Here is an 18,021-nt window from a genome sequence, read left to right on the forward strand (position 1 = left end):
TCCCGCCCTGCCGTGTCCCGCCCTGCCGTGTCCCGCCCTGACGTGTCCCGCCCTGACGTGTCCCGCCCTGCCGTGTCCCGCCCTGCCGCGTCCCGCCCTGACGCGTCCCGCCCTGACGTGTCCCGCCCTGACGCGTCCCGCCCTGACGCGTCCCGCCCTGCCGCGTCCCGCCCTGCCGTGTCCCGCCCTGACGTGTCCCGCCCTGACGTGTCCCGCCCTGCCGTGTCCCGCCCTGCCGTGTCCCGCCCTGCCGTGTCCCGCCCTGCCGTGTCCCGCCCTGACGTGTCCCGCCCTGACGTGTCCCGCCCTGACGTGTCCCGCCCAGACGCGTCCCGCCCTGACGCGTCCCGCCCTGACGTGTCCCGCCCTGCCGTGTCCCGCCCTGACGTGTCCCGCCCTGACGTGTCCCGCCCTGCCGTGTCCCGCCCTGACGTGTCCCGCCCTGCCGTGTCCCGCCCTGCCGTGTCCCGCCCTGCCGTGTCCCGCCCTGACGTGTCCCGCCCTGACGTGTCCCGCCCAGACGCGTCCCGCCCTGACGCGTCCCGCCCTGCCGCGTCCCGCCCTGCCGTGTCCCACCCTGCCGCGTCCCGCCCTGACGTGTCCCACCCTGCCGTGTCCCACCCTGACGTGTCCCACCCTGACGTGTCCCACCCAGACGTGTCCCACCCTGACGTGTCCCGCCCTGATGTGTCCCACCCAGACATGTCCCGCCCTGACGTGTCCCGCCCTGACGTGTCCCACCCAGACGCGTCCCGCCCTGATGTGTCCCGCCCAGACGTGTCCCGCCCTGACGTGTCCCGCCCTGACGTGTCCCACCCAGACGCGTCCCGCCCTGACGTGTCCCGCCCTGCCGTGTCCCACCCAGACATGTCCCGCCCTGATGTGTCCCACCTGTGTGCCACTGTCCCCCCCACGTGTGTGTTTAAGCCCCGGTTTGCCTCCTCATGTGTCCAGGTCTTCTTCAGCCCCGTGTGAGTGGTCCAGCATTAGTTCCTGGTCTTCCCACCGGGTGTTTTGACCATTGGCTGTTTTTTGTGACTCCACCTTTTGCCCGGCGTGTTCGATTCCTCCGCCTGACCGCCTGGTTCCTCTGGTTCCCCTGGTTCCCCTGGTTCCTCTGGTTCCCCTGGTTCCTCTGGTTCCCCTGGTTCCCCTGGTTCCCCTGGTTCCCCTGGTTCCCCTGGTTCCTCTGGTTCCCCTGGTTCCTCTGGTTCCCCTGGTTCCCCTGGTTCCCCTGGTTCCTCTGGTTCCTCTGGTTCCCCTGGTTCCTCTGGTTCCTCTGGTTCCCCTGGTTCCTCTGGTTCCCCTGGTTCCCCTGGTTCCTCTGGTTCCCCTGGTTCCCCTGGTTCCCCTGGTTCCTCTGGTTCCCCTGGTTCCTCTGGTTCCCCTGGTTCCCCTGGTTCCCCTGGTTCCTCTGGTTCCTCTGGTTCCCCTGGTTCCTCTGGTTCCCCTGGTTCCCCTGGTTCCTCTGGTTCCCCTGGTTCCCCTGGTTCCTCTGGTTCCCCTGGTTCCCCTGGTTCCTCTGGTTCCCCTGGTTCCCCTGGTTCCTCTGGTTCCCCTGGTTCCTCTGGTTCCTCTGGTTCCCCTGGTTCCCCTGGTTCCTCTGGTTCCCCTGGTTCCCCTGGTTCCTCTGGTTCCCCTGGTTCCCCTGGTTCCCCTGGTTCCTCTGGTTCCCCTGGTTCCTCTGGTTCCCCTGCACCCACCTCCTGCCTGGGGAAGCCTTTGGGGAACCTTTGCTACCTGTGTCGGTCTGCTTTGTGGGTCCTTCGTCATTGTGAGCCTGATGAAGTGTCCCACAGCATAGCGCACACACACACACAACTAAAACTAGAAGACTTGGCCAGATTACACCAATTCTCGCCTCCCTTCACTGTGTGTGTTGTATTGTGTAACTTGTGTCAACACAACATCATTGCCCGTTGTGCGTCTTGGAAGAGAGCGCCCCCTCTGGTGCTCTCCCAGAGGTTTCTTCCTGTTTTGCCCCCCGTTAAAGGTCGTTAGGGAGTTGTGTTCCTTATCCGATGTGAGGCTGTAAGGGCAGGGTGTTGTGTAGTTGTAAAGCCCCTGAGACACAACGTGTGTCATGTGTAACTGGACCGCACGCTGGCCTCTCTCCCTCTCACCTACAGTGACGTGGTCCGGCTTCTCCTGAAAGCAGTGAGCAGCAGAGACGACCCAACGGTCTGACACCAGAGCACCACCACAGAACCCGTAGCCATCGGCTCTATGGATCAGAACCTACACACACACACACACACACACACACACACACACACACACACACACACACACACGGGGGTGTATTCTCTCTGTATTGGCTGATGACATGCCGATGAGACGACATAACGATCAGCTGAACTGAACCAACTAGAGGGTCCACACCTGCCAGGGACTCCCGCCCTGCTTCTCCAGGAGACCCCCGACTATCCGAGTCGGAGAGTCGTCTTCCTCCTCCTCCTCCTCCTCCAAAGACCAGGTCTCGTTCGCCCCTCTCTCTCCCAGCATTCCCTCTGGTCCCTGACGCGTCACGTTGACCCCGTCCACCGACACGTTCCTGTTCTCCATGGTGGCGTCTGTCTCCAGGGTCTCAGACCGGTGATAAAACAAGTCTTCCAAATTCTTGCCACACGGAAACTCCACTGGAGCCAGAGGGACAGACAGGGAGACAGACAGGCAGGCAGGCAGACAGACAGGCAGGCAGGCAGGCAAGCAGACAGACAGACAGGCAGGCAGGCAGGCAGGCAGACAGGCAGGCAGACAGACAGACAGGCAGGCAGGCAGGCAGACAGACAGAAAGGCAGGCAGGCAGACAGGCAGGCAGGCAGACAGACAGACAGGCAGGCAGGCAGACAGGCAGGCAGACAGACAGGCAGGCAGGCAGGCAGGCAGGCAGGCAGGCAGGCAGGCAGACAGACAGAAAGGCAGGCAGGCAGGCAGGCAGGCAGGCAGGCAGACAGAAAGGCAGGCAGGCAGGCAGACAGACAGAAAGGCAGGTAGGCAGGCAGGCAGGCAGACAGACAGGCAGGCAGGCAGACAGACAGGCAGGCAGACAGACAGGCAGACAGACAGACGTTACGCATCAGTTAGTGAGAAGCAGTGTAGCTGCTGTGGTCATGGTATTTCGGACTCAGAAGTGGGAGGTGACGGGAGGGGACGGGAAGTAACGGGAAGTGACGGGAGGTGACGGGAGGGGACGGGAAGTGACGGGAGGGGACGGGAAGTAACGGGAAGTGACGGGAGGGGACGGGAGGTGACGGGAGGGGACGGGAAGTAACGGGAAGTGACGGGAGGGGACGGGAGGGGACGGGAGGTGACGGGAGGTGACGGGAGGGGACGGGAAGTAATGGGAAGTGACGGGAGGGGACGGGAGGTGACGGGAGGGGACGGGAGGTGACGGGAGGTGACGGGAGGGATGGGAGCAGCGGTGACGGCAGTACCTGTTTTTGAACAGCCGCGTCCGTCACGGTCCAGTTTATATCCGTCTGCACAGCCACAGAGAACCTCCCTTTTGCTGAGCTGATTCTGCTCTTCACAGTAATGCAGACAGCCTCCATTTCTATATTCACACTGCAGTACCTCTGCACACACACACACACACACACACACACACACACACACACACACACACACACACACACAGACAGACAGGTGGTTGTGTTGATGTTAAAACTTCTGTTAAGATCAACCACACGGGAAAGTCTTTCCATGCTCAGTAGTCCAGCTAAGGACATGACAGAAGGTGAGACAGGTCATCTGGACACAACGGGTACTGACACACACGCTCCTTCATCACCTACATGACCTCTTCAGCCTCACCCGACTGCAGGTGTCCCCACCCTTATAAACAATACAGTGTCCTCACCCGACTGCAGGTGTCCCACCCTTATAAACAATACAGTGTCCTCACCTGATTGCAGGTGTCCCACCCTTATAAACAATACAGTGTCCTCACCTGACTGCAGGTGTCCCCACCCTTATACACAATACAGTGTCCTCACCTGACTGCAGGTGTCCCACCCTAAACTGTATTGTGTATAAGGGTGGGGACACCCGCAGTCGGGTGAGGACACTGTACTGTTTATAAGGGTGGGGACACCTGCAGTCAGGTGAGGACACTGTATTGTTTATAAGGGTGGGGACACCTGCAGTCAGGTGAGGACACTGTATTGTTTATAAGGGTGGGACACCTGCAGTCAGGTGAGGACACTGTATTGTGTATAAGGGTGGGGACACCTGCAGTCAGGTGAGGACACTGTACTGTTTATAAGGGTGGGGACACCTGCAGTCAGGTGGGACTGAAGAGATGATGCTGAAACCTTTCTCCCACTAGATGTCCAGATGAACGGATCATATAAGAATACATGAATATATTGCAACCCCCCCTCCCCCCTCCCCCCCAGTGTGTTTGGAGACGATCTATGATGCGTCTCCTGTCGTCCAGTTCGGGACTAAACTGCTGTGGATCTGAAGTCTTGATTTCAGAACAGGTGAGGTGAGGGGTAAAGACTGCGTCATCAGTTGCTAGGTCATAATAACGTGTGTGGTTTTACCGATGCCGCAGATTCTGCCGTCGTACTGCGGAGGACAGAGACACAGGAAGTTGCCTCGGTCCAGCGTACAGATTCCTCCATTCAGACACGGGTTGGCAGCACACGGGTTCAACCCTGCAACAAACAAACTCCAACAAACTCACAACCACCTCCAACCCACGTGGACTAGTAGCAGCAGCAGCAGCAGTGGTAATAGTAGCAGTAATAATAGTAATAGTAGTAGCAGCAGTGGTAATAGCAGCAGCAGCAGTAGTAATAGTAATAGCAGCAGTGGTAATAGTAGTAGCAGCAGTAGTAATAGTAGTAGCAGCAGTAGTAATAGCAGTAGAAGTAGTGGTAATAGTAGTAGCAGCAGCAGGGGTAATAGCAGTAATAATAGTAATAGTTGTAGGGTTAATAGTAGTAGTATTACTAGCAGCAGCAGTAGTAGGGGTATTAGCAGTAGTAGTAGTAGCAGTAGAGGTATTACTAGTAATAGTAATAGGAGGGGTACTAGTAGTAATAGTAGTAGTAAGGGTAATAACAGTATTTCCTGGCATTTTCACTCATGAATATATGTGGTGAAAGTTCAATGTGACATTTGAATAACTGAATCCTTTTGAATCTGTCTATGATGCTTCATAACCCAGGTAAGAAGACCACAAGGTTAAACCAGGTCACCTGGACACAACCTTTACTGACAGATTAGTGACCTCTTCAGTCTCACCCGACTGCAGGTTTCCCCACCCTTATAAACAATACAGTGTCCTCACCTGACTGCAGGTGTCCCCACCCTTATAATCAATACAGTGTCCTCACCTGACTGCAGGTGTCCCCACCCTTATAATCAATACAGTGTCCTCACCTGACTGTGGGTGTCCCCACCCTTATGAACAATACAGTGTCCTCACCTGACTGCAGGTGTCCCCACCCTTATAATCAATACAGTGTCCTCACCTGACTGTGGGTGTCCCCACCCTTATAATCAATACAGTGTCCTCACCTGACTGCAGGTGTCCCACCCTTATAAACAATACAGTGTCCTCACCTGACTGCAGGTGTCCCCACCCTTATAAACAATACAGTGTCCTCACCTGACTGCAGGTGTCCCCACCCTTATAAACTATACAGTGTCCTCACCTGACTGCAGGTGTCCCCACCCTTATAAACAATACAGTGTCCTCACCTGACTGCAGGTGTCCCCACCCTTATAAACTATACAGTGTCCTCACCTGACTGCAGGTGTCCCCACCCTTATGAACAATACAGTGTCCTCACCTGACTGCAGGTGTCCCACCCTTATAAACAATACAGTGTCCTCACCTGACTGCAGGTGTCCCCACCCTTATAAACAATAGTGTCCTCACCTGACTGCAGGTGTCCCCACCCTTATAATCAATACAGTGTCCTCACCTGACTGCAGGTGTCCCACCCTTATAAACAATACAGTGTCCTCACCTGACTGCAGGTGTCCCCACCCTTATAAACAATACAGTGTCCTCACCTGACTGCAGGTGTCCCCACCCTTATAAACTATACAGTGTCCTCACCTGACTGCAGGTGTCCCCACCCTTATAATCAATACAGTGTCCTCACCTGACTGCAGGTGTCCCACCCTTATAAACAATAATGTCTTCACCTGACTGCAGGTGTCCCACCCTTATAAACAATAATGTCTTCACCTGACTGCAGGTGTCCCACCCTTATAAACAATACAGTGTCCTCACCTGACTGCAGGTGTCCCACCCTTATAAACAATACAGTGTCCTCACCTGACTGCAGGTGTCCCACCCTTATAAACAATACAGTGTCTCACCTGACTGCAGGTGTCCCCACCCTTATAAACAATACAGTGTCCTCACCTGACTGCAGGTGTCCCCACCCTTATAAACAATACAGTGTCCTCACCTGACTGCAGGTGTCCCACCCTTATAAACTATACAGTGTCCTCACCTGACTGCAGGTGTCCCACCCTTATAAACAATACAGTGTCCTCACCTGACTGCGGGTGTCCCACCCTTATAAACAATACAGTGTCCTCACCTGACTGCAGGTGTCCCCACCCTTATAAACAATACAGTGTCCTCACCTGACTGCAGGTGTCCCACCCTTATAAACAATACAGTGTCCTCACCTGACTGCAGGTGTCCCACCCTTATAAACTATACAGTGTCCTCACCTGACTGCAGGTGTCCCACCCTTATAAACAATACAGTGTCCTCACCTGACTGCAGGTGTCCCCACCCTTATAAACAATACAGTGTCCTCACCTGTTCACAGAGGATTGGGGAATGTTTGCAGTCACAGCATTGTAAGACAGTGTCACATGTACTCTTACCCCCCCCCCCCCCCAGTTCAGGGATGGATGTTGTCCCTGATAGGGAGGAACGCTGGTTTGAACGTGGAGTCAAAGAGGCCATCCATGTGAAGAGGGAACGCCCATCCCTGAACCGAGGGGGGGCCCAAGAGTAGTACAGGTGTCACCATCTTATTTTGCATATGAAAGTGGTCGTTGGTTTGGGTGGTTAGGACACTGTCTTGTTTATAAGGGGGGACAGCTGCAGGCAGGTGAGGACACTGTCTTGTTTATAAGGGGGGACAGCTGCAGGCAGGTGAGGACACTGTCTTGTTTATAAGGGGGGACAGCTGCAGGCAGGTGAGGACACTGTCTTGTTTATAAGGGGGACAGCTGCAGGCAGGTGAGACTGAAGAGGTCACTGAGATGACGATGGAGCGTCTCTGTCAGTAAACCTTGGGTCCAGGTGAACTGGTTCAGCCTTCGGTGGTTTTGAATGTGTTTTCCAGATCTCATGAATCCTTAATGGCGGCACCAATTAAAGGTGAATGTACTCACTTGCATATCTGTACCAAAACTCCAACTGCAGAGAAAGAACAGGTCTGAGTACGTCTATAGATCTGCCCATATCACACATATATATATATATATATATATATATATATATATATATATATATATATACCATATATATATATATATATATATATATATATATATATATATATATATATATATATATATATATATCATATACATATATACATACGTATATACTGTATGATAGATGTGATTATTATTCTGGATAACTGGGATAAGTGAAATACGGAGCCCAGGAGCAGCCAAACAACAGTCGAGATAATTTAAGCCCGTTTTAGAAATTGTGCCCCAATCAGTCAAACCGTGCTCACGTCTCCTCGTAATCGGTGTTTTACTCCGCGGAGCGCTGTGGAACGAGGCGCTCGTGTCCACGATGCAGACTCGGATAAAAGGTAAAGGTGACGCGGGACAGTCTCCTCATTCAGATTATTTTAAGGCGAGTGCTACGTGTTGGTAGCTGTAGCGTTATAAAGCTTAGTGGTTAATAAGCCCGGTGGCGGCCTGGTGGTCTGTCCAGGGTGTGCCCCCCCCCCCCCCGTGTCCTGACGTTCAGTGTGAGTGCTGACTCTGGAGTGTGACGTCATATCCGGTGTGTTGGTAAATGGTCTCACCGTCTTCTCCCGGCTTTGGAAAATCTCGGCGGCCTCCTCCTGAGAGCATGCCTCCTCGTAGCACTCTCTCTCCAGGTTCCCCGGCAGCACCTCCTCCAGGAAGGAGTTGGCCCGCCGTCTCCTGTGGGAGCGGAAGAGCTGGTCTGCTAAGCGCCGGTCCAGAAAAACTTAAAACAAAAACAAACACACATAAGGAGAGTTCCCAGTTCTTGGGTGGAGGAGTGGAGGAGTGGTGACTCTGGAGCCATGAGGCTGGTGACTCACTCGTCTAAATGTACTTAAAGGAACAATCCGTGATGTCCATAATGCGCCGACATGGCTGCGTGGGGTACCGCCGCCACCACACCAACGACCAACTTAACGCTGCACTGTTCCATATTGCCGCTGTTGCCACCTGTTTGTATGTAAATATGTATGTATAGACATACTTATGGATACACTTATGAGCCAAAACATTATGACCACCTGCCTAATACGCTGTTGTGCCTCCGTGACTGACCCACTGAGGCATGAACTCTACAAGACCCCTGAAGGTGTCCTGTGGTATCTGGCACCAAAACATGAGCAGCAGATCCTTCCAAGTCCTGACCCTCCATGTCCCCTCGGGTAACGGCTTCCACCTTTGTGAGATTCCCATTTGTGAGACCGATAACTGCTGTTCATTCTCTTATTACCTCTCCTCTATATTCTGCCCTGACCTCTTCATTTAGTCTACTGATTTAGCTAGTTTCTGTGCTCAGTTCACTTATCGCTAGATCCTCTAGTTTTCTTTCTCATACGACTCTTGTGTTTAGTAGCTAGCTTCTTCTTCCCAGTTTGTTACTAGCTTTGAGCTTAGCCTAGCTTAGCAGTTAGCTCTATTACATTCATAGTCAAAGCAGCCTCGTTAAAACGATGGTTTGTGGCGACTGCTCCGTAGTTACAGACAGGTTGTCTCTACTAGAGAGACGTGTCCGTGAGTTAGAGCAGCTTCTGTTGGCTAGGATTACGTTAGATGTGACGGGCCCTCCAGATAGCCTTAGCCCCGGGCCTGACAGCAGACCTGCTATTGTTAGCACTAGCTCAGTAGCCCCGGGCCTGACAGCAGACCTGCTATTGTTAGCACTAGCTCAGTAGCCCCGGGCCTGACAGCAGACCTGCTATTGTTAGCACTAGCTCAGTAGCCCCGGGCCTGACAGCAGACCTGCTATTGTTAGCACTAGCTCAGTAGCCCCGGGCCGGACAGCAGACCTGCTATTGTTAGCACTAGCTCAGTAGCCCCGCCTGACAGCAGGCCTGCTATTGTTAGCACTAGCTCAGTAGCCCCGGGCCTGACAGCAGGCCTGCTATTGTTAGCACTAGCTCAGTAGCCCCGGGCCTGACAGCAGACCTGCTATTGTTAGCACTAGCTCAGTAGCCCCGCCTGACAGCAGGCCTGCTATTGTTAGCACTAGCTCGGTAGCCCCGGGCCTGACAGCAGACCTGCTATTGTTAGCACTAGCTCAGTAGCCCCGGGCCTGACAGCAGACCTGCTATTGTTAGCACTAGCTCAGTAGCCCCGGGCCTGACAGCAGACCTGCTATTGTTAGCACTAGCTCAGTAGCCCCGGGCCTGACAGCAGGCCTGCTATTGTTAGCACTAGCTCAGCCTCATCGGCAGATGCGGCGGAGTTTGTCTCTGTTTACCGGCGTGGGAAGGCTCGCAAGAGCAAGCCACCGGTCGTGTGGCCTGGTCTGCAGTAACCTCTCCCGACTACAAACTGGTTTTCGCCCCTCACCAGACCTGTTGGTAGTCCTACCGGCCAGGGTGCTTTTCCTGCCCCTGTCGACAGAGTAAAGCAACGTGATATGAGACACCACCTGCAATATCAGATTAGCTTTGCCAGTCTTGGTTCACCATTTACCCGGGGCCAGAGGATATTACCCCATAGAGGATAATCCTAGGGTGCTGGCATCACCAAGAGGGAGAGTCAGGGAACCCAGGCACACAGCACCATTACTTTCAGCAACACCGTTATTCATGTCAACAGCAATAACGCTAGGATGAGGAAGTCAGAGATCTCCTTCCACCTGGTCTCTTGCACACACAGTATGCCTACCTTTCTTCTCTCCATCATGTCAGCCAGCTCTCTCCCTTTACCAGTCATAGTGCCAACATTCAAAGTCCCAACTCTCACCTCCACACTCCTACCCTTCCTCCTCTCCTGCTCTCTCTGGACATGCCTTCCCTCTGTCCTTCTCCTTCACCCAACAGCAGCATACCAGCACCCTGCTGGCCAACAGTACTGGTGGTGGTCATTGGTAACCCGGGCCTTGACCGATCCGGTATGGAAATCTGATTTATGATCCGCATATTTGATTTGGCAAAGGTGTTATGCCGGATGCCCTTCCTGATGCAACCCTCCCAATGTATCCGGGATTGGGACCGGCACTAAGAATGCACTGGCTTGTGCATCCTCAGTGGCTGTGAAGGACTCAAATCCAACAGAAGAAAAGAGCGACTAGCAAACACATGTGCAAACCCTAACATGGTTTGTGGTTTGTCCCTCCTCAGACCACTGTTGGTAGGTGCTCACCACTGCTGATCGAGAGCACCCCACAAGCCTTGTCGTTTCAGAGATGCTCTGACCCATTCTTCTGGCCATAACAATTTGGCTCTTGTCAAAGTTGCTCAGGTCTTTACTCCTACCCATTTCTCCTGCATCCAACATGATGACTACGGGAACTGATTGTTCTCTTACCATCTAATCTACCCAGACCTCGACACGTGCCCTTATTTGGAGATGATCAACGTTATTCAGTTCACCCTTGAGTGGTCATAATGTTTTGGCTCATCACTGTATGACGCACACCGTGAGTTCTAACAACCGAAGACAACTTGCTTGGATGTGTAAAAGTGAAGTTGGCAGAAAAAAGCCTGTTTCTCATTCCAAGCCACTGTGACATCTTTAAAGAAATAGTCCCTGATAAATGATATCTGGGTCTAATGTGACTCTCCTGAACTTTCATGATTAGTATTGAATTGAAATGAAATCTCACCATGACACTCCAACACAGAAGACAACAGAAGGATCCAGAAGGTTGAGCGCCCAGTGTTGAACAGCCCCATTCCGCCCAGTTTAAAGTCTGCAGGAGAAAACAAACCAGACAAGAGTTGCCGTTAAATGTACCATCCTTAAAGGGACATTTCACTGATGGTTTTGTGTATCTGCAGTCAGTACTGATGAGTAATCTCGTGGATTGAGGTAATAAAGTCCTCATTGTGAACTATATTGACGGAGAAATCGGTGTTGTCCTGCTCACAGTCTTTGCCACAGTGCCCACATGTACCACAATGCATTGCTGCACCCTAGCTTCTGTATCGTAGTCCATAACATCCTCTGCATGGGTGCAGTGTGATGTCATTACCCAGCATCAGAAATCAGGCTCAGCAGGAGAATGAGGATGTGTTTAGAGTAGAGTATTAGAAAGCCTGCTAGGCTGTAGTGTTTCTGATGTCATGATACGACACTTGGCGACCTGAAAAAAACAGTTTCTGTTTCACTGCATCCAGAGATGCAGAAGCGACCAGGAAAACCTGCAGGTGTTTTTCTATGCTCACTGTTGTAGCTAGACAGAGATAAGCATGAACATTGGTGAATTTCCCCTTTAATCCAAATTCTAACAATATATAGGGTGACACAGGGGTGCAGTGGTTAGTGCTGTCGCCTCACAGCAAGAAGGTACTGGGTTTGAACCCTGGGGTTGTCCAACCTTGGGGGTCATCCCAGCTCATCCTATGTGTGGAGTTTGCATGTTCTCCCCGTGTCTGTGGTGGGGTTTCTCCGGGTGCTCCGGTTTCCCCCACCATCCAAAAGACATGCATGTTAGGGTTAATACTCCTGTCTGTACCCCTGACCGAGGCGTGGCGAGACGGACTGGAGTTGGTCCCTGGGCGCTGTACGGTGGCTGCCCACCACTCCTAGCTACACAGCTAGGATGGGTTAAATGCAGAGGAAGAATTGCCCCAATTGGATTAATAAAGGTAATTAAAAAAAAAGAATGGTGAGGATGCAAAGAGTAGAGGTGACAAGGGCATATGAGTTTAAATACTTGGGATCAACTGTTCAAAGTAATGGGGAGTGCAGAAAAAAGGTGGAGAAGAGAGTGCAGGCAGGGTGGAGTGGGTGGAGAAGAGTGTCAGGAGTGATGTGTGACAGAAGGGTACCAGCAAGAGTTAAAGGGAAGGTTTACAAGACGGTTGTGAGACCAGCTATGTTATATGGTTTGGAGACAGTGGCACTGATGAAAAGACAGGAGGAGGAGGTGGAGGTGGCAGAGATGAAGATGATAAGATTTTCATTGGGAGGGATGAAGAAGGACAGGATTAGGAAGGAGTATATTAGAGGGACCACTCAGGTTGGACGGTTTGGAGACAAAGCAAGAGAGACAAGATTGAGATGGCTTGGACATGTGTGGAGGAGAGATGCTGGGTATACTGGGAGAAGGATGCTGAATATGGAGCTGCCAGGGAGGAGGAGAAGAGGAAGGCCAAAGAGGAGGTTTATGGAGGTGGTGAGGGAGGACATGCAGGTGGCTGGTGTGACAGAGGAAGTTGCAGAGGACAGGAAGAGATGGAAACAGATGATCCTCTGTGGCGCCCCCTAACGGGAACAGCTGAAAGTAGTAGTAGTAGTAGTAGTAGTAGTAGTAGTAGTCGTAGTAGTGGTAGTAGTAGTAGATCTATGTTGCAGTGTGGTTATCTGTATGTTTCTGTATATGTACTGGCTGTGAAAACCAGTTGCCCGCAGGACAATAAAGTCTATATCTATCTGACACTAAACAACATCTAAACATGAGTTTCTAATGTTTTCTGATGCTGTAAAGGTTTTTTCACATCACTTATGGTTGTAAAGTTTAAAGTAAAATAGACCCATATTTTCTGTGATGGTCTGGTGGCCTGTCCAGGGTGTCTCCCTGCCTGCCGCCCAATGACTTCTGGGATAGGCTCCAGTATCCCCACAAACCTGAGTAGGATAAGTGGTTTGGATAATGGATGCAGACCCATATTTTCTATTAGCATTGGTGAGAAAGATACAAAATGATTATTTCACATCTATAACTCAAACTCACCAATTATGTAAATGTACACTACCGTTCAAAAGTTTGGGATCACCCAAACAATTTCGTGTTTTCCATGAAAAGTCACACTTATTCACCACCATATGTTGTGAAATGAATAGAAAATAGAGTCAAGACATTGACAAGGTTAGAAATAATGATTTGTATTTGAAATAAGATTTTTTTTACATCAAACTTTGCTTTCGTCAAAGAATCCTCCATTTGCAGCAATTACAGCATTGCAGACCTTTGGCATTCTAGCTGTTAATTTGTTGAGGTAATCTGGAGAAATTGCACCCCACGCTTCCAGAAGCAGCTCCCACAAGTTGGATTGGTTGGATGGGCACTTCTTTGAGCAGATTGAGTTTCTGGAGCATCACATTTGTGGGGTCAATTAAACGCTCAAAATGGCCAGAAAAAGAGAACTTTCATCTGAAACTCGACAGTCTATTCTTGTTCTTAGAAATGAAGGCTATTCCATGCGAGAAATTGCTAAGAAATTGAAGATTTCCTACACCGGTGTGTACTACTCCCTTCAGAGGACAGCACAAACAGGCTCTAACAGGTACTATTTAATGAAGATGCCAGTTGGGGACCTGTGAGGCGTCTGTTTCTCAAACTAGAGACTCTAATGTACTTATCTTCTTGCTCAGTTGTGCAACGCGGCCTCCCACTTCTTTTTCTACTCTGGTTAGAGACTGTTTGTGCTGTCCTCTGAAGGGAGTAGTACACACCGGTGTAGGAAATCTTCAATTTCTTAGCAATTTCTCGCATGGAATAGCCTTCATTTCTAAGAACAAGAATAGACTGTCGAGTTTCAGATGAAAGTTCTCTTTTTCTGGCCATTTTGAGCGTTTAATTGACCCCACAAATGTGATGCTCCAGAAACTCAATCTGCTCAAAGAAGTGCCCATCCAACCAATCCAACTTGTGGGAGCTGCTTCTGGAAGCGTGGGGTGCAATTTCTCCAGATTACCTCAACAAATTAACAGCTAGAATGCCAAAGGTCTGCAATGCTGTAATTGCTGCAAATGGAGGATTCTTTGACGAAAGCAAAGTTTGATGTAAAAAAAATCTTATTTCAAATACAAATCATTATTTCTAACCTTGTCAATGTCTTGACTCTATTTTCTATTCATTTCACAACATATGGTGGTGAATAAGTGTGACTTTTCATGGAAAACACGAAATTGTTTGGGTGATCCCAAACTTTTGAACGGTAGTGTATGTCCATTTGATATGGTCAAATAAATCACAGATTGGCCCTTTAACGTCCAACCACATGGAAAGTTTTGGTGTAGCAAGTTTCAAAAATCAGCTTTCTAAAATACAGTAAAATGAAGATTTAGATGGCAGATAAGGAGCCGTGAGTTCATGTTTACAATGAAAATCGACCTCCAATAACATTGGAGGGCCTCTGCCATCCTGAAGGAGATGCAGTGAGTGACTCGCAGTTCAGTTTCCATAGAGAGACAACTGTAAAGGTAACTGTAAAGGCGACTGTGACGACAACTGTAAAGACAACTGTAAAGACGACTGTAAAGACGACTGTGACGACGACGGTAAAGACAACGGTAAAGACAACTGTAAAGATAACCGTAAAGAAAACTGTAAAATAATGTAAAGATAAATGTAAAGACAACTGTAAAGACAACGGTAAAGACGACTGTGACGACAACTGTAAAGACGACTGTGACGACAACTGTAAAGACGACTGTAAAGTTAACTGTAAATAAAACTGTAAAATAACGTAAAGATAAATGTAAAGACAACTGTAAAGACGACTGTAAAGACGACGGTAAGATAACTAAAGATAACTGTCCAGTTTCCATAGCCAGCTAACGGTAAAGGTAACTGTAAAGGTAACTGTAACGGTAACTGTAAAGATAACTGTAAAGGTAACGGTAAAGGTAACGGTAAAGGTAACTGTAAAGGTAACTGTAATGGTAACTGTAAAGATAACTGTAAAGGTAACTGTAAAGGTAACGGTAAAGATAACTGTAAAGGTAACCGTAAAGGTAACGGTAAAGATAACTGTAAAGGTAACTGTAAAGGTAACGGTAAAGGTAACTGTAAAGGGAACTGTAAAGGTAACGGTAAAGGTAACTGTAAAGGTAACGGTAAAGGTAACTGTAAAGGTAACGGTAAAGGTAACAGTAAAGGTAACTGTAAAGGTAACGGTAAAGATAACTGTAAAGGTAACGGTAAAGGTAACTGTAAAGGTAACGGTAAAGATAACTGTAAAGGTAACGGTAAAGACAACTGTAAAGGTAACTGTAAAGGTAACGGTAAAGGTAACTGTAAAGGTAACGGTAAAGACAACTGTAAAGGTAACGGTAAAGGTAACTGTAAAGGTAACGGTAAAGGTAACTGTAAAGATAACGGTAAAGGTAACTGTAAAGGTAACGGTAAAGATAACGGTAAAGGTAACGGTAAAGGTAACTGTAATGGTAACGGTAAAGATAACTGTAAAGGTAACGGTAAAGGTAACTGTAAAGGTAACTGTAAAGGTAACGGTAAAGGTAACTGTAAAGGTAACTGTAAAGGTAACTGTAAAGTCTCATTTGTGTTATCACCCCTGTACCCCACCTGTTTAACACCGCTGCTTACTTACAAGACATCACAACCTTTAAGGTCAGATTAAAATATAACTCAATAGTGTTGGTTTACTGACACGTCACTGTTTTGTTTGTCTCCGTTTATGAGATAAGATCTCTCAATAAAGTTTGTACGAAACAGTTTGCAGATTGCGACAGAATAACATCAGACATGACAGTTTTAATTGGTCTTAAACGGAGCGGTGTGTGTGTGTTGCTCTTCAGGGCGGACAGAGGGGCTGGAGTACAAAAAGATAAAGAAAAGGCCTTTACAAGTTTTCCTGAGTATCAGCACAGCAAGAAAACATGGGAAATATCAAACAGATAAATTGGGAAATTCCCACAACAGTAAACAGGACAGGAATCAGATGGAACTACGAGTAAAATCCACCTGAACTTTGGCCAAAATGTCTCGACTGTACGAAAACCCATATTTTACTTCAGGTGGTTTGGACAAATCCAACAAAATCAGAGACTGAAACGAGCCATCAAATAAGATGAAACCCCACATCTGTCCCTGGCGGTTGTTAAGGCCTGGTTCCTAGCGGTGCTGAAGGAAAGGACCTACCTGTCTTCACCTTCTGCTCGGGGTGGATGTAAAACTGTCCGGAGCTCAGATGGAGGCCTGGCGTCCACGTCTCGTCTGTTGATGGTTAACGAGACTTTAAACATTGACACACACGAGCGGAGAAAACAAGAGTCCATGTACACCTGATGACACAACAACACTGGCCCTACAAACCACCAATAGTAGAGGGGTCAGAGGTCAAATTCAGCAGTCCTAACAACAGATGATGTTCACATGATTCAAGACCGCTGACGGATGGTTGAGAAGCCACAGGATGATGATGATGATGATGATGATGATACTTTTCTTCCTCAGCTTTCCTTTTATTCTGTTTCTGTTGATAAACCAAGGCCGTCATCTTGACGGTTTTGGATTTTCAAAGTTTCATAACTTTGCAAGAAAAAAAAAGATACAGACCTGCCGCTCCCTGGGGGCTCCTAAAGTTGCATATATTTGCATTAAAATGAGTTTTAGACCAATTGCACAAAAAAAGGTATGATGAGTTCTACCTAAAATGACCATGGGCGGTCAACATGACCGTCTCGTAATTTGCGTGTGATGGTGCGCGTCATGTCAGTATTTATGACGTGTCTTGGTGGCGTCATTTCCTGTGTGAACTTCGTTGCTCTGTCCTAGAAACACAATAGCGCCCTCCAGTGGAGAGAAATAGTCTAAACTTGATGTTTGATTATTGCCAACATGTCTGGTTACAGACGCACCATGACTACCACCGAGGCATCGCAGTATTTACAGGCGTTGGACAGCAGCCATTTTAAAATGTTTGAAAAATAGTATTACTACCTCTACTACTACTACTACTACTACTACTACTACTACTACTACTACTACTGCCGGCTGCTCCCGTTAAGGGGCGCCACAGCGGATCATCCGTCTCCATCTCTTCCTGTCCTCTGCATCTTCCTCTGTCACACCAGCCACCCGCATGTCCTCCCTCACCACCTCCATAAACCTCCTCTTTGGCCTTCCTCTTCTCCTCTTCCCTGGCAGCTCCATATTCAGCATCCTTCTCCCAGTATACCCAGCACCTCTCCTCCACACATGTCCAAACCATCTCCATCTTGTCTCTCTTGCTTTGTCTTTTGAAAAATAGTATTATAGTTGTTAAAATGTTGATTTTGTTGTCAGTTAGTTTCCTAACAGACACACTAACACACGTAATGCAGTAATATCTCAGCTGGGTTTTTATCTTGACACAATACCGAGTTTAAAAACCGGCCATTATTTTGACCGCCCGAGGTGGTTTTAAGTAGGAGTGAAATCCCGGTCGTTCTAGTGCCTTTCTGTTACTGTTAACCATGTTCATTTTTCTGAGGACCTCCTGGTGGACTTCCAGCGACCTCTGTGTGGTCCACTGACCACACGTTGACAGTACCTGGTTCAGACACTCATGGATTCAACTGGTCCAGACTCTGAGAGTGATGTCATACCTACTGCTGGGGTTGTGGTCCTCCTCCAGTATGGACTCGGTCTCAGCCTTGGTCCACACAGCATAATGACTCAGACTTGACCCATTCTCTAACAGAGGACTCGTGGTCATTTTTCTAGACCAGTTGAGTTTAATTGCCTTTTTATTTCAGATTTAAATATTAAACTTCCCCTGAGGAGACCAGAAAGTGCAGTCTAACAGTCTAACCTAGTCTGTTGTTTTTTATCCTTGTTACTGGAAGTCTGTGAAACTTCTTGGCAGAGGAATAAAAATCCTAAATAAATATGACAGCGTA

At 49.2% G+C, this 18,021-nt stretch overlaps 1 protein-coding gene across 1 annotated transcript in view; it reads right to left on the reverse strand.

Moving 5' to 3' along the window:
- LOC130116109 (coagulation factor IX) overlaps window positions 1-18,021 on the reverse strand; it is a 30,362-nt gene that overhangs the window by 11,057 nt on the left and 1,284 nt on the right. Inside the window, exons 2-9 of the mRNA XM_056284057.1 lie at window positions 16,280-16,354; window positions 11,054-11,140; window positions 8,037-8,203; window positions 7,384-7,408; window positions 4,551-4,664; window positions 3,438-3,578; window positions 2,383-2,639; window positions 2,124-2,238 (exon numbers count right to left, since the gene is read on the reverse strand). Coding sequence (XP_056140032.1) covers window positions 2,124-2,238; window positions 2,383-2,639; window positions 3,438-3,578; window positions 4,551-4,664; window positions 7,384-7,408; window positions 8,037-8,203; window positions 11,054-11,123 — 889 coding nt within the window. The 5' untranslated portion in view covers window positions 11,124-11,140; window positions 16,280-16,354. The remainder of the gene's footprint in view (window positions 1-2,123; window positions 2,239-2,382; window positions 2,640-3,437; window positions 3,579-4,550; window positions 4,665-7,383; window positions 7,409-8,036; window positions 8,204-11,053; window positions 11,141-16,279; window positions 16,355-18,021) is intronic.

The sequence above is a fragment of the Lampris incognitus genome, chromosome 7 (genome assembly GCF_029633865.1).
Source record: "Lampris incognitus isolate fLamInc1 chromosome 7, fLamInc1.hap2, whole genome shotgun sequence".
In the NCBI taxonomy this organism is placed as follows: Eukaryota; Metazoa; Chordata; class Actinopteri; order Lampriformes; family Lampridae; genus Lampris; species Lampris incognitus.